Raw genomic sequence first — 17,190 nt, forward strand, 5'->3', positions numbered from 1 at the left:
CGCAGTATAGCACGGCAGTCAGTGTAGCCCCGACGTCCGATGCCTATGCGCATGCGTAAACAGGCAGGGACTTCCGGGTCACATGAGGCACTGCCGCTGTGATGTAGCCCTGGCTTTCATATGCCCAACAAACGCAGTATGGAGCCCTTGAACAAACAGCAGTGTTTGTATTGTGTGTCGAGACGAGTGCGGGTGAGGTGGACTGTGTTTTTCACACCGACCAACACGAGCGAAGCAGTGGGTGTGTGCGTGCGAGGCGATGGTGGTGTCGCCGAAGGTCGTTTGGTGTTGCCGCGGCCGCCTCACAGTCACGGGCGCGCTCAGCATGGTGGCAGTGCGCGCTGGACACGCCTTATTAAACACGTCTCCCGCTCTGCACACCCCCCCCCCCCCTCCCCCACCTCTTTTAGCCTCAATTGTGCAACGACGCATGCGGTAACTGCGTCGCTATATGTATACGTAACATACACGCCAGCCAGAGAAGAATACACAATGGGGGTCGCATTTTATATCAGGAGCACGTGCATGCGTCATTTGTGCTAGGAAGCGAAAATACCGTCTATATATGCATATCATATTAAACAGCTGCAGTAGCACTTACGAGCTATATATATACCTTAGTGCAAGCATTCACTTATACTTACACTCACACACATACACAATTTAATTCAATTCAATTATTTTTTACTAAGAAAATTTGCGCAAAATCGGGCCACAAAAGCATCTCGGCCCTTAAGAAACTGATAGTTCGGGCCCTTGCAATAAATCCACAAAATAGCGTACCCAGGCGACAGTAACAAAATTGTGTGTACCTTTACATTGATAAAGGTTTGTACCATAAAAATAGCAAGCAATTGAGGAATACATCGTGCGGTATGTGGACAATGAAAAAAAAAAAAAAAAAAAAAACAAAAAAGCAATATCAGGCAATACACACATATGAAAATAATGCACAAATGCTATACCAATCGGAACAGGAACAACAAAGTGCGGAAGGAAAATAAATGCAAGAACCAACCGAAATATAAGCACTAAATATAAAAAAAGTCTCTAAAAGTAACGCTTGTTTATTTCTATTGGTCTTTGAACTTTTTTCAGCCTTGTTTCTGGCTTTTTTGTGAACCACTTCGTCGTATCCCCAAAGGCGAGAAAGTCGATTTCATCTGCCAACAATACGTTAAGCACACAACGGCGAGCATTCGAAAAATGATGTTGCTTGCTTTGAAGCCCTAGGTGAGCTGTTCAGCAATTGTCTCCATTATGAGGGCTCTTGAAGAAGAAGAAGAAGAAAAAAAAAAACTTCATTTGATAGTACACGATAATTCTGAGACACTCGATCTATCTCCTAAGTTTCTTACTCGTTATGCTTAGTTGTCGAGTGATTCCAACGCTTGTTTTATACGGCAGGCTACAATTACTGGCTTTGGCAAAGTTTTCACCAAGCCAGACCTCACTAAAAAGGAATGACGCCTGTTACGTTGGTTATAGTGAGATTACACTGAATGTGATCGGAATAGGGTCCGTGCTGCGAGACGTGCGTCGCAGTTTCTTCATTCGCGTCTTCTTCTTTTTCCCGCAGTGGAGACGTTCATGTCGCCGGTGCAGACAGACTGCGTCAACGTCAACTACTACATCCCCGAAAATGAGGAGTCGGACGGCTTCTCCGAGCAGCGCTGGGAACGCCTCCGTGAGTACCCACATCATCTTCGCTATTCGCCACTCAAAGTGATGTCCCAGTTCGTTCTTTTTAACACAGGTTGAACTCGCGATAAATTGAATTGAGGGACAGCGCGATTTCATCAGAGTATACGAAGTTTGAACTAAGAAGAGCATCTTCATTACACTTGATGTAGGCAGGATAGCAGCGTCAGTTCGAATGAACCGGAAGTTCGTATTAGGCGAGTTCGAAGTGCTGACGTGCGCCTGCACTCTGATATTCGCATTGCCGAACATTTCGTTTATAGTATATGTTACCATGTATTCGCGCTGTCATTTACCGTGAACCGGAAGTTTGTATTAGGCGAGTTCGAAGTGCTGACGTGCGCCTGCACTCTGATATTCGCATTGCCGAACGTTTCGTTTATAGTATATGTTACCATGTATTCGCGCTGTCATTTACCGATGCTTTGAGGAGTAGAAATGACTCGGGGCCGAGTGACGTGCTTTTTTGCGTCATCACAACTCGCTCTTGTGTCACGGGGTCTAGGGCAGGATCACCGCAGTCATGTAACAATAGTGTTACGCTACTCATAACTGCGTCATATACGTGGTTCGCTTAGATGCCACTGACACAACTGCGATGCACACGGTAAGAGCACAGAGGCATATAGCGCCGTGCGGATTGAGAAAGCCATGCAAGATAACGGAACTTTGCGCGGATCAGACGCACTCGCTCTCTGCATCCTGTCGAGCTCTTTTGCGCGCGCGCCATAATTTCACCGGACGTGGCAATTGATACCAAACAAAACGTGTCACAACCGACGCTCGTGCGTTATGCGGCTCTCGAGTTTGCACGCCCTGTCCATAAAAATCTCAATGAGCACATAATAGCTAAAGTTTGACAAAACTCAGGTCAGCAGTGAGGTTCCACTTATACCTATATTACAGCCACTGATACTTCTCCGTGATGCTGCCTATAGTCCGCTGATACAGGGCTCTCTTGTTGCTTAAATAAAAGCTAATCAAGGTATGAGATTTCAAGAGCTCGAAGTTTGATGCCTTGACTGAATTTCTTAATTTACTTGTTCGGTATAGACAGCAAGAATAGTTTTGTTACTAGTTAGGAGTAATAACACGGCATATTGTTGCGAGTCGAGTCAACGAAGATGAGGCAGACGAAGTGTGTGCGTATGTGCTCGGGGCCCGAATCTTTGGCAGCGGTCCGCGCTTTGACGTCCGGTGCGCCCTAGGCTTGTGCTGTGCTGTGACGTGGTGCGAACTTTCCTGCCATGTATAAATACTAAGAACCACGGCATGCTATATATTGTCAGGCGCTGTTTTCTCAGCTTTTACATGAATATAGTAGGATAAAAAGTTGTCATTTCTTTCTCCAGTCGTGGGCCTCAATTTGGGGACCGAACGTGCACGAGTAAGGAGCCCGTGTCATTTACAGCCGATTCCTAAACGCGCGTACACCATTTAAGCCGATGCAGCCGCTTAGAGAGAAAAGGCCCGGATTTCGACCTGGAAGTGGTCAGGATAAAAACATAAAAACACGTGAGGGCTTGGATTAAAACTGGTCGAAAAAAAAAAAAGCGCTATCTCTCAAAATTGCGCGTACATAAAACAAAAGCTCAGAGTGAAATAAAAAGTATCGTAATTTTTTTTCTGGACTTCAGTAGTGTTACGTAATTATTTTGTAGTAATTATAGTACCCAAAGTGGGCTTCACATCCATAAATAGAGTCTGCTGAGTGTTCTGCCAAAATTGTGTCTAGCCCTTCATACCTAGATCCACTAAGAAGTTTCGCTAGGTTAGCGGGCAAGCCCACCACTATTTGATTTTGTAAAGGTAACAAAATTGCAGCATCTACCTGTTAATACATGGCCGACTGCGGTCTAACTAAATGCATGGAAGAGCCTAGTCTAATTAAAAAAAATAGAATCACACCGTCCTGTTATCGCTGGTTAAGAGCGATACAGCCTGTTTTTAATATAGTATTGTCCTCACAAACGACCGGCACGGCTGTTAAAATTGGACGAGAAGCGAGGCCGATTAGATTTTGATCGTCACCTTAAGTGTTCACTCGATGTTGGCGAATGTATCGTCACGTGGCAACGCCTGCAACTTTCGATACAATGAGCAGAGCGGCCTTCGGAGACTCCGCAAGCGATGGCAACGGCTGGCCCCAATACGTCACAATATGTCAGCACGCAGAGCATCCGTGCCGCTGTCAATATAATAGCGGTTTATTTATTTTGACATCACAAACGACGACAGCCTCAAACAAAGACCCACTTCGCGAGTTTGGCAGCGTACATGGCCTCGGGTTCATGTCTATGCCACGACACAAAGACTGCCTACAAGGACACTGACAACGGCAACAGTGCGGTAAAGAAATAAAGAAAAAAGAAGCATGACAGTGGCATAATACTTCATGATGAGTTCGTTACTTTAGTGCTTTACTTGAAGCGCGGATCCTGAGCTCGGCGCTTGTAAGCAAGCTTATTTGGCCCTAAAGGATTTGCATTAAAAAAAAAAGATAATGAAGAAATCATTTAGGACAAGTCTACCTAATAGTTGTTCATTGTAAGCGTCGATTGTTTGCTCTTAATTGTCTCTTAATTGTGACTCTGCTGAGGTCCTTTCGGAAGCGAAAGAGTATACTCATGGTTGGGAAAATTGGAGACGTGAAATTTTGCTTCCGTTACTTTGATTTTTTGAAAACCAAACTTGTGGTTTGTGGTGTTAAAGTTGCGTTGACACCGTTGGTGATAGACTCAGCGATTTCGCCAACGTCGAGAAACGAACAATAAAAAAAAAAAAATCAAGAAGAAAAGAACACCCTCTAATCGATGCTATGGCCGTTGGGTTCTGAAAGCGGCTAGTTGTGTAGTTACCTTTCGTTAATTTCTTTTTTTTTTACTTTTTACTTTGCAATAGATGCTGCTTCAGTGACAACTAGCCTGTTTGTTAACACACAGCCGTGACCCACCGATATTCATTAACTTCAATGTGTCCTCATCTCTTTAAACAATAATGAGTCACTTCGTACTGGGTTCATGCCTGGAAAACCACTTCAAGAAATAAATTACGCGGAATTAAGAGCAAGTATTTCCCTGCTTAACTCGTTTAGGCAAGGTGGAAGGTGCAAGCGCGACCCTTAAACAGTTACACACTTATAGCTCCTCGGGTGCTCCATCGTGTCTGTACTGTTTAAAAATGTAAGAAGAAGACCGTGGCGCGAAAAAAACACGCCGATGGGCGTCGCTGCTTGTCTGACAACGTCCGCATTCTTGCCGCCGCTTTATCCAATGTCTCCGTACGTGAGCTCCCACTTTCGCCGGTGGGTTCAAGCAAACACAGGCACAACATACGCACGCATAACCGACAGCCACCGAGCGCTCGCCGACACTGTGACCTCGTGTAGTTCGGCCTCATTTTCCCATTAGCTGTTGCCCGCCCAATGCGCCCTCGTGTGGTTGGCGTCGTATGCACTTGCACTTCTCCTGGCAGACGACGAGGAAATGATAAACTAGCGGTAGACGGCAAAACGAAGAATAAGCAGACGACGTGAAAGAACAAGCGTACGCACGGCGGATAAAGAGTACGTCTGCATCAAAGCATAAGCAGACGACGAGGAACACATAAGCAGGCGGCAAATAAATAATACGCCGAGGGCTAAGAAAGAGCAAGCAGACGACGCCGGAAAACAACATCAAAGCATAAGCAGACTACGAGGAACACATAAGCAGGCGGCAAATAAATAATACGCCGAGGGCTGAGAAGGAGCAAGCAGACGACGCCGGAAAACAACATCAAAGCAATAAGCAGACTACGAGGAACACGTAAGCAGGCGGCAAATAAATAATACGCCGAGGGCTAAGAAAGAGCAAGCAGACGACGCTAGAAAACAACATAGACGACGAGAGGCACAAGCGCCAACAGCTGCCGATGGCGGAACAGTGTCCTTAGTGTACACAATAGAAGAGGACGAGGCATGCGGGCCGGCAAAGCAGGGTTGGCATAAGCGACCAACAATAAACAACGCCGTAGAGCCAGGAGAACACAGCGTACACTCTCTTGCCTCACGACTCATCGCCACCATTGAAGGGTTGCCGACATATCTTAGCTCATGGTTCGCGAGCACGTGCTCTTCGCTGCACAGGCGTGTTGGCCTCTCGCAAGCTGGCGCACATTCTGTTCCTCTCCATTCAAAATCTTGCAGGGAAAAGAGGGAGCAGCCTCCTCGAGGCAAGAGTATGTACTCCAAGACTAAAGAGGAAATCAACTATAAAGTGCCTCATTTACCCTCCTGGCATCGCCGCCGGCCTAAGTGGGCGCGCGATGCGTCTTTGGGTGTCCTCCTTGTATACCCCTCCGCGATTCTCGGGTGTAACGGCTAAGCGTTGGTGTATAACGGTGAACACATTCACTGGCACGGAGCAAAGACGAGCGATAGCTTTTCCGTTGCTGCGCGCGTCCTCTTTCTGTAAGAGCACGCACGTTACCAGCGCTTCTACAAACACGGTGCCAGCCCAAGCACGCGGAGAATCTAGCAGCGTCAGAGCTACGTCGTCGTCGAAAAGGTTATATTAGAGGGGCCGACAACGTCATCAGGAAATGCATGCATGCATGCCTGCCTTTCCGCTCAAAAGGAGACTTGATGAGACCCCCCCGCCCTTCCATGCATGCACACACCGACGGCGAAACGATGCACCCGGCCAGAAGTAGCAGCAGCAGCAGCAGCAGCTGCGTTTATTGAAAGCGCGTGCGGTGGGCTCGCGCAAAAGAGCATTTGCTCGGGGAAAAGGACCCGCGCCTCCTTCTTTAGGCCTAGAAGGTCAACGGCGGGTCACTGAAGGTTGCATCGTAGTCGCGTGTAACGACTTTTTGGTTGTTCCTTCTTCACCTTCTCGACCTTCTGCCTCTCTAGTCTTCATCTCCCCTCCCTCTATCGCAATAGCTCCTCTCACTCGTTTTCCCTCCAACACGATCAACTAGGCAGGCCGGTAAATGTTAACCTCTTGAACGTAGCTATTATGCTTAGCAGCCCAGGGTACCCGTATCGAGTCCCAGTATATGTAACATCGCATATGTCTGCCATTGTTTTGTTTTTTTAATCTTGTTTATTTTTTCGTCGAAACAGCTTTCTGTGCGCACGTGCACGTATACGCACTGTGTGGCCAGGATTGAATCGTCGAACCGTGTCCCGGCCATCATCGTTGGCCCGGAACGTCGGGAAAAGCTCGCGCACCAGACTCCGACCCTCTCCTCACAAGGAGAGGACAGGATAAAGCTCTTTCTGGCCGGCATCCTTTTCCTCAGCCCATGTTTTCTTTTTCGTTATTTTTATAAGCGCAAATAAACAGAAAAAAAGAAAGGAGCCAGCAAAACAGCGAACGCCATCATACCCCGTATAAAGCAGTACGTACGGAAGACGGCAGGAAGCAATGGAGGCGCGCCGCTGGTCGCGGCCCCGTAAATAGATTACACGCATCGAAGAACCGCTGGAGAGATGTCCCTTTTGGAGAAGAGGTAAAAGATGCAGGAAAAGTGCGTGATACGCGATGTGCCTGGTTGATATTCATAGAAGTCGCGGCATACGCAATGATGTACACTGCTCGGAGCATAGTGTATAGTGCCCGTGTCGCGTCTGGTTCGCGTCTGGCGTGAAAACAAACTAGGCCTGGGTGCGTCTTATATAGGCATGTCGTTGACACCAACTCAGAGGTCGTGCGTGTTTGTTTCCCTATATTCGTTGGTGTGGGTAGAACGGGGCGGGGGGTTACAGGGTGACGAGAGATGATGCGTCTCTCAAAATGCTTTGCGTAGCGGATTTTCCTTTCCTATTCGTGTCGGCAGTCTTGAAGAAGACAGTTTTGAGCTTTGGTGGCAGCAGAGATATTTGCGGTGGTGTGTCGCTCTAATTGTACTCGCGGTGCACGCCCCGCACTTATTGCAACCGCGCATTTCGCGGTCAATTCGAGAAGCACTGACCGTGACGAGAAGTAAGTTCTTGAGGCGAGAGCCCACCTACTCGACTCGGGTAATGGGCGAAAACCGCCCCCACCATGAGCACGCGATGGCACGCACTCGGGCCCATTTCACCGCGTCTTCCGACCATTTCGTTCCAAGTATTGAGGACAAGTAAGAAGGTTCTGTGTGTAAGAAGATGCTTCGAGGAAAAAAAAGAAAAAGGGAGCGCCAAGCTGCGTGAATCTATAACCTAGTGCGTCATTTGCGGGGTGGTGTTTTGGACCAGGATATCCTGGCTGCCTCTAGGTCAGTCGCATCGTCATCGCTGATGCTGTGTTTCCTTCAAAGTTCTATAACAGTCTCGGCTACGAAGCCTCAACTCACGACTCGGATAGGTCTCGCAATCAGTACATAGAAGTTTCCGCATGGTGGCGCCTTAATTTTAGTACTGGCGTTGCCCTCTAACCTAACTATACTATTAATAACCTGATACACCCTGGGTTCTGCGACCTCAAATGCAAACTCTGCGGGGAGAAGGCAGAACTGTCCCACATGATACTGGCCTGGCCAAACAATGCACTTGACAACCCAAACGCTGTGCCAACTTTAGCGGTCTTGGAGGCTACCCTCTCCAACTCTGGACTCGAGCGAGGCCTTTTTGTAACACGCGCACGAACAGCTGCGGTAGGAACCGGAGTTCCGAACTAGGGACCCCAGCCATACATCTCCCTCCCTAATCTCCCGGTATAAGTGTCTTTCATTCATTCCTTAGAATTGACGGTGCCCTGTTTATTCACAGTATTCAAGATCTGTGCAATCCGCCTGAACGCCACAAGTAGCGTGACACCAGCTATACGTCCACAGCCTGTACAACCATAGCGCCGGATTTCGGAACATGGTTTCCCTAATCAGTTTTCGCCACTGGTGCAGTCAACGTTCTGCTGGTTTACGGCCTCCTACAATGGTATACAATTCCACAGCCATATATTCCAGGTGGAGAGTAAAAAGAACAATTACTGCTTGTTCCTAGTGGCTCCCTATACACTCTTCACCATCACTGGCCGCAAGACATGTGAATGCACTTTCTCCGGCCACTCTGTGAACGCTTATAGGCCGCCGCTGTACAGCGCTTTCATGAAGCCCGTTCAAGTGCAAGGAATGTACGCGTCGCTAAAAGGAGCGTTTTGACACTAGAGGGAACGCCACAAACCAGCTTACACAACGGCGCGCGGAGCGTTCTGTGACGTCACTTTTCCGGCACCATCATCAGCCACGGCCACATATTTGCGACGCTTTCGTCGTGCGCAGAGGAACGCTGTAGTATACTACACCGAAGTCCTCGCTTTCTCCATCGTATCTCGGGTGTCGCCACTGCAGCTGCCGCCACCGTGTCCAATTGGCAGCGCGTTTTGAAAGGCTGCGCTAATGGTCGTTCAGGGAAGGAAGGATCAGGCTTCGTACGACGTGGGACAGGAGCCGGAAGTGGAAGCGGTCGCCTCTGCAAATCACTGCGGACGACGAAATGGCTTCTTGTCTGCGCCGGACGTCCTACGTACGCTTCCTTTATGTGCAGTCAGTCAACGACAGTTTCGGTCTCCGTCGACACGGTGCCGGTGTGTCCCGGCGTAATGCGGTGGCCATGCCAAAATTGTTGCACGGATACGCGAGGTGAAAAGCGCGGGCTCACGCTGAAGCACCGCTTGCTCGGCAAGACGCGCGAAAGTGCGACGTTCCTTTTGTTGTGTATAGCGACGAGTCGTCTTTTGAAGCGTGGGAAATCAGCGTCGTTAGAGGAGGCGTTTTGCTTTGACACGCGGTGTGGTCTACCGGGCCCGGAACGTAACACGCGTGTTCGGGACTGAAGACAAAGTTTAGCGCTGACCAAAAGCGGAGACAATAATGAATGAGACGGAATGGCAGTTTACAAAGGTTGACCACGATGGAAGACTGCTCAGGCGGGAGGAGATGTAGTTAAACCTCGATTTAACGATGTTGAGGGGAACGTTGAATTGCTTCGTTATATCGGGAACTTCGTTAAACTGAATGAGACAGTTAGCGTTCGCCTAATTCGATACATTTTATTATATGGCGTAGCGGCATCTAGAATGGTACCACAGCATCACAGCACAGCATCATATTGGCTTCGTTAATTCGAGGTAAAGCATTGGACCCTATGGGCGTCTGAAATGGAATCGGAATTCCTTAGTTAAATAGGCAGTTTCTTTAAATCGGGTTTCGTTAAATAAAGTTTTGATTGTAGTCTAATGTAGTACTCCGGGGAAACACTGAACCGACACCGTTCCCACGCCGAGTGGTCGATCAGTTCGATCCATGCACGGCACGGCATCTGTCAGCCGGAGGAGTTAGCTTAGTTGGTCGAGCGATTGTTCCCGGTAGGTTGTCGTCGCAGATCCGATCCCTGCGCTAGGAGGAATGCATTTTCAACTGCGGAGATTCTGAGAAAGCTGTCAACATAACTGCATTAAGTGCAAGTGAATTACTATTTCTTCCCTTGAATTATGGAGTGGTAAAAGCAGTGCTCTTGATGTCAATCAATAAAAACATTGTATTTATTACTTTGTCTGTACAGTTACTAAGTTTACTAACAGTTATGTTATAAGCCTCTCTAATTTGCCAACGAACGTATATTAGCCAGTTTAGCACTGTCTATGAAAATGTCAGAAAATCAGGATACTGTTGCAACTGTTACGGGATCAACTGCTGCAGTTCACACACTTAGATCATGAATATTTTGTATGATTCCCAGATGCGCTTACTGTGAACTTGAAAGCAAGGCTCATTAAAAATAAAAAAAGTGAATGTATAAGCTGTGTTTGCAGCACGTGTGCTTCAAAAGTGTTTTGTGCAAGGTTTCAGCCACATATCGGTTTAGTTAATACTACATTCGTTATTCATGCACTAAATTTGGCCAAATCTGCCGAGGATACGTAACTATATGCTATGCTGATTTCATAATTGCTTTTTGCTCTAGGCTGGCTAGTATAGTCGTAAAGTTGTTCCCATTGCAGTAAATAATTAAGGAGACAGTTCACAAGTTTATAATGTTAATACATTCACTAAGTCCTGTTCTGTGCAATAATGCTGTTTTTTAGATGCCCATGCAACACTTGGGCTTACGTGAAGACGTTTCCTACAAAAATAACTTTCAAAAAGTATTGCATGTGTACTTGAGAGCTTCATCGCACTCCTCAACGTCTTATGATTCATGCGCAATATGCAGTCAGCTCCCTGTCGTTTGTTAGACAGTGCTAGGGGAGTGAGTGATAAAAAAAGCAAGAAAAAAAAAGTGAAAGCTGAGAGAATCGATCTCGAGCTTTATACTCTCGTTAGCTTCGCTTATCACCTCATGGGCATTTGAGTTTGGTCAGACAAATGCGCCATCCCATCCGGTGGAAGCTCTAGACTTCTGATCCATCATAGCTCCCGGTCTTGCTGGTATTGAGATGGCAATGCCGCGACTTCGGAAACCTGCGAAATTCTCGATGCGCCCGGGCCATCAAAAGCCCGATTTGTTCACAATTTTCGGTGGCCGCATATTAAAAAAAGAAAACAAACAAAAACGTAATTTTCAAAATCTGTGCTGCACATTTTGCTCTTTTTTTTTTTATCACGGAACACATTAGGAAAAAAAAAGGGCTACAAAAAACAACGAAATAAATTGGGATCGAAAATTTTGACCAAATTGGGCATTTCATGCCCCCCGTTACGCTATAAGTCTGTGCACGGTAAGAAAAATCATTTTCCTCACCTTTACAAATATTTTAATCTTTAGGGCTGCCATATACGGGCTTCACAATACGGCTGAGAAGCAAACTCGACCCGTTGCCATTGTTACCTATGGCGAAGAAGGTACCTAGCTTTTTTTTATTCTTATTACTATACTTTTGGGGCACCGCGTTAAGTTGCCACAAAGTTGCGTTTTTGTTTGATGGATCCCGTCCTTACACAATGCGAGCAGTTGTCCGCACCGAATCTGAAATAAAAAAAAAATAAAAATAGAAATTTCACTATATATAGACCATAATGGCGATGAAAAGGGCTCCTTGTGCAACTGCTACGGATGTGGCATCATGATTGCTTTAATCCTTTATGTAAGGGTGTTTTGCTGCTAAGCGCCAGCATAATGGAGGTGTAAATGTGTTGGTTTTGATTGCCAACGCCCCAAACGCGTGTTAAGTGTTCCGGAGCACTTTTCAAGTTCTTATCTAGGCGACACCCTGTGGGAACCGGCCATGAGTAATGTCTTCTCATTACACACAAAACATAAAATCCCATTACTATCAGCAGCGTGCTAGTTTAACGCGTAATGTGCAAACGCGGTCTTCGGCGCCAATGAAACAATGTATGCAAATACACCATCCCCTGATGGGCCATTAACGCTGGGCCGGTTAATTAGTGCGCACTTGTCTGCGTTCTCAGGGAGCGACCCTAAAGCATATGCCTGCATTCGCGAACGGATGGCCCCTAAATTATGGAGATAAATGCCACCACGTTCTCGCTCAGGTTTCGCGCTGTTGCAGTGCTGCATTCCAGCCTATTTTGCGGTCGTGGTGTGTACGCATAAAAAAAGAACGAAATATGCGGACGTTGGCGAACTGATTATACGCTGATTACAGTTGCGGTGCTGCGCTGCTTTGCAACCAGTTCGGCGTTTTCATTGAAGTTGAGTTTTTGAGCGTCTCGAATTTCAAGCCAGGAAAAGTACTGACCGCACGGCGTCTTGTAAAGTTGAGAAGCGCGGAGTTTTCATGAAAAACTACGATAGAAGCAAGCGGGTCACGAAGCTACGACTTTTTGTAATAGAGTCGCAGAAAAACGAACATCTTGTTGCCTTTGTATTCGACACTACCATCAAGGAATGGTTATTACTCGTAGCTATTTCGTACCTCTCTCGGTTATTGTAGTAGAGCATGACAGAATCAGAGTAGAAAGAGTTGGAAGAGTTCCCTGCTTACTATCGTTATACTGGATATCAGCAATAGCAGTAGTAGTAATGGGTAGTCGTGCAGTAGTAACTAATACCTTAACGCGTATAAGAAAACACGTTGACATAGCCAAGTATGGATAACAAGCGACTAAATTTAAGCTGTCACAAAGCCAACTTACAGAATTCGCTTATTTGCTTCACAGTCGTTTCAAGTATGACCAATGCCACAGTTCACTGGGTCGCTCGATATGAAAAGAAACCAAGTTAAAGCATTGAGTAAATAATTATCTGTAATTGTGTTAAACAAGCACACCTGGTCATGTTTGGTAACAGGACTTTCTCTATGCGTATATAATATCGAGACAACTCAGTTACGACTTGGGCAGAGAAATGCATAATGAATGCGTCATTTTGAGCGAACTGATCGTACTCTGTCATGTTGAACGTCCCTGTACAATTTTATAATTAACGTAACATCCCAAACCTTATCACTGATATTCTTTGCGTTAAATGTTGAAGACTAAACATTCTATGCACGTTAAAGGTATGTTACCCGTGAAGGGTATTTCTGCGCTCGCAGCTCGAACATGTTCCAGCCAAGCTAACGACCGTGAGATCTGTCGGTTAGCGACAATACCGCACCGCACTGCTTTCCCTTAATGAACAGCCGCGGGGTGTTCGCACGCAACGTAAGGCGAGGTCGAACAGGGCGGGGGGGGGGGGGGGGGGGGGCATTTTGCTTTGCATATAGTTCAGCCACGATGCATATACCGCCGCCGCTGTAATAATCGAAGGCGAAGGACAGCGGCCTCTGTCTGGAGAACAGCAAATTGGCTCGGCGTGACTCGACGGCCGTTGAGAGATCGACGAGATGAAACTGCTGTAGCGTTGCTCGGTGTATACCCACGTCGATTTCCACAGCCGCACCCCGATCTTGGCGCCCTTCTCACGGTCCCCCGACAACAACGCTAACAACTTGCCTCGGATACAATGGTTACAGAGATTCTGCGTGCACAGTGTGGAGGAAACGGTGTAACTACAAACACCAACTGTAATCTATTAGTCATTCCGGTACATGTTGGGCATTAAATAAAAGTCCTTTTTTTTTAGACACAAATAATGGATTCTTCAAGCGCAGTACTTCCAGAGTGAAGGGAGATATTTTTAAGGACTGCTGTGCTTAAGATATTTCCAGGGCTACGGATGAATGTTCGTATAGCCTCTATTTTGAAGCTGCGGGGTTACAAAAATTGCTTATTATACTAATGTTTTGATCCTATAACATCTGTTCTGTTCAAACTGAGCTGTACAGATTGTAGATTTTCATAACAGCATTGATATAAGTTGTCCCTGAGTGTTGATGTGTAAACGCGACAACAACACTATCTGTTGATTTTTGTCAACGTCAAATGACGACTGTAATCACACATGAAGTCGATACATTGACTATAACCCGCTATCGATGCAACTGTACAACAGTTCTAAGTGTTCGATACTTAGGCTAGCAAAAAGGATACCCAAATGGGCACGCTAAGGACGTTATTTGCTTCGTAACTCGCCAACCCCCAAAACCATTGCGAAAAACAGTATATATACTGATTCCTGTATATTTTACCGGGCAGGCATGGAATCTTTCTTTAATGGCTTCCGTGACGTCACAAGCGTAACATCTACATCGCCATGCGGCGTGTGTCTTATCTCGTGTCTTATCTCTCCCTGCAGATATGGCCCGCTCCGTGGTGGCGCTGTTCATCATCTCCTTCTTCTTTGCCTTCCTCTCTTTCTTCACGGGCATCGCCGGATGCTGGAAACGCTCAAACAGCAACATCATCGCCACCGGACTGCTCCAGATACTTGCCGGTAAGCATGCATGATCATTCACACCTGGAAACGTCACAGCTTTTTTGAGCGACAACTGTGAATCGACGTGTGCTGCGTCAGTTACTGTTACCAAATTAATATATACACCCCAACGGCGTTTGCTTCTGTGGCATTCTATGTGTTTCATTTCACAAGCGCTCCAAATTTACTGTGGTCGAGAAGGACTCTCGTCATCAATCCAAAGTTACGACTTCTTTCAAGGGTGTGTTGTTAGGGTGCCTCGGCGCATGCAGTGTTCTCCTGGGCTGGCAACACCCAATGTTTGGCCGGAAGACGCTTTTTGAATCACAAGGCGACCCCAACAAGAAGGGAAACCGTGAATAAATGAACATGAAATAAGTCCTAGAGGTTTGGAGCAGCACTAAACGTCCTCCTTTGTCAAAGATGCGAAAATGCTATCACACGCAAATATATATTTATTTGGCTTCAAAAATGGCGGGTATGTAGCTGCCACAAATGCTGAATCGAAGTCCTTTAAGTATTTAGAAGCCGTGTATATAACCCGTGGATTCTCCTTCTCTTCAGTCTTCATGAAGCCTTTTAGGCGTGGGCAAGAACGTCTACAGCGCTCAACTGCTGCTTTGCAGAACAAGAGAAATAAAATTTAAAGCATGGTACTGCATTTCACGGATATCGCTATAGCGCTCAATCGAACCCACACTGAGACCGAAGGTGCAAGTGCCGATATCAGTGCAACTGCGTTGTAATTTCGCTTTAACTCTTCGGCAGTACATCGCTTCAGAGCTCTAGAAAGGCTTGTTCTCTTCTTGTTCACACGACTATACTCCTAAATGATTTGGCGCATAGTCGGGAGCATATCGAGAAGCGGCAAATGCCCCTCAAAGGAAACCTTCCAACCCATGGCATCGACCGTTCGTCATACGCTGCGGTTATGCCATATCGCGATAGCACGTCATTCAGGTCAGCTGCCTTTGAAATGACCCTTGGAGGATTATGTCCCACATCACCACAAATGGTCAGTGCCATTGGCTGCAGGCTCCTTTAATACGAAGGGTATTTGCTGCAGGTTCTTTTAATATAAAGGGCGTTTGTATCGTATTGTACACCGTGAGCCGATCCGAAGGGTGTTTGTGTCGTATTGTACACTTGTGAGCCGATGCGAAGGGTGTTTGTATCGTATTGTACACTCGTGAGCCGACCTGAAGGGTGTTTGTATTGCATGTACACTTGTGAGCCGACAGAAGGGTGTTTGTATCGTATTGTACACTCATGAGCTGACCTTAAGGGTGTTTGTATCGTACTGTACACTCGTAAGCCGACCTTAAGGGTGTTTGTATCATGTTTTACACTCGTAAGCCGACCTGAAGGGTGTTTGTATCGTATTGTACATCGTGAGCCGATCCGAAGGGTATTTGTATCGTATTGTACACTCGCGAGCCGATCCTCTGCGCCGCCCAAAAGGTGTCGGTGTTGCCACGCAGCTTAACGACGCTAGCTGTCGGGCCGATCTATGCAGCAAAATTATCTAGCGACCCATCCAGCTGCATCAGGTTAACCACAGTTATCGTCTTCCTAAACGTAAGCTTCGAATGATGAATTCTTGGGCAAGTTATTTTGTTTCCATCAGCGTAGAATTGCCGTCGTGGCTGTGTTCATGGTTGCCTAACGCGCCAGTTGCTCAATATCCTCGTCCACGTGGCATGTTCAACAGCAAAAATTTCTATCGAGAGATTTTCCTATACTCAGTCTGCATTTCGCCGGATAAAATGGCACGGATAGCTCCTAGGCTATTTCTATGATGCCGCCACACACTAGACGCGCCGCTTTGCATTCTGTTAGAAGCCTTTATTGTCAGGGCAGTCCCGTGCTTCCCAAAGAGGGGTTCGTGTTTCGTCGTCATGTCTCGGTGAATGCCACTAAGCACCGGTAACGGTAGTGCTGGTGAAGAAAAGCGTGCCAAGACTTTCAAAGCGGGCGTTGTATCCGCGTTGTGGTAATCACCCGACGACGTGAGGAAAACGGCAGTCACTGCACAATTTCAAAGCTACGTACTAATGACTACCAAGATGCGCATCTCCGAGGCAAGGCTATCCTGGGGCCGTTTCTGAAGAGCAGTGTTTGTTGCTGATTGCGGCTTTTGCGTTCGTGCTGTCTGTACTGCGAAGAATGAAAACGGAAAGAAAATGACGAATCTCATTATTCTTCTTCGTTTCACTCAAAACAATGAAATGTAAACATATACTGCGCCAGCGAGAATGGCTGGTTGATTCTGACGCAGCATTGTCGGACTACCAATGAGGCAGCTGTGGCACAGGGCCGAGTTCGACTACCTTACGTTTTTTAAAGAAAGGGGTCACCAGTTTTTTGAGGCTCTGGCTTCGGTAATCGTTTTTCTGCTATGTTGATGACGTCAGAAGAGGGCATACAAGACTGTCACGAACACATAAGTTGTTGCGGTAGACCAGGAAGCAGGCAATGCGTCACCGCCCTCTGAGCGCACATGCGTTTTTCATTTTGTACACCTCTTCTGACGTCACAACCTCGCGTTAATTCCTGAAAGAACAGTCTTCTTGAACATGTTTAAAACTCTAAGGCATATCTTCTCCAGCCTGGTCGCTCTTAAGACTGTACACAACGTTTCCAGGACACAAAAGCAATCGAACCGCACAATAGGGTGCCCCCTATAGTCCTCCTACGTGTTCTGAAATCTCTACTCTTTCTTGTATATCGAATGCGTCAAAATGCGGCCGAGAATCGAGCCC

At 46.8% G+C, this 17,190-nt stretch overlaps 1 protein-coding gene across 1 annotated transcript in view; it reads left to right on the plus strand.

Annotated features, from left to right (window-relative positions):
• LOC146189903 (transmembrane protein 114) overlaps window positions 1-17,190 on the plus strand; it is a 101,406-nt gene that overhangs the window by 72,173 nt on the left and 12,043 nt on the right. The window contains 2 exon segments of the mRNA XM_084604643.1: window positions 1,580-1,687; window positions 14,309-14,446. Of these exon segments, the coding sequence (XP_084460769.1) occupies window positions 1,580-1,687; window positions 14,309-14,446 (246 nt within the window).

Source organism: Amblyomma maculatum, chromosome 5 (assembly GCF_055883805.1).
Source record: "Amblyomma maculatum isolate TAMU_Amacu chromosome 5, ASM5588380v1, whole genome shotgun sequence".
In the NCBI taxonomy this organism is placed as follows: domain Eukaryota; kingdom Metazoa; phylum Arthropoda; class Arachnida; order Ixodida; family Ixodidae; genus Amblyomma; species Amblyomma maculatum.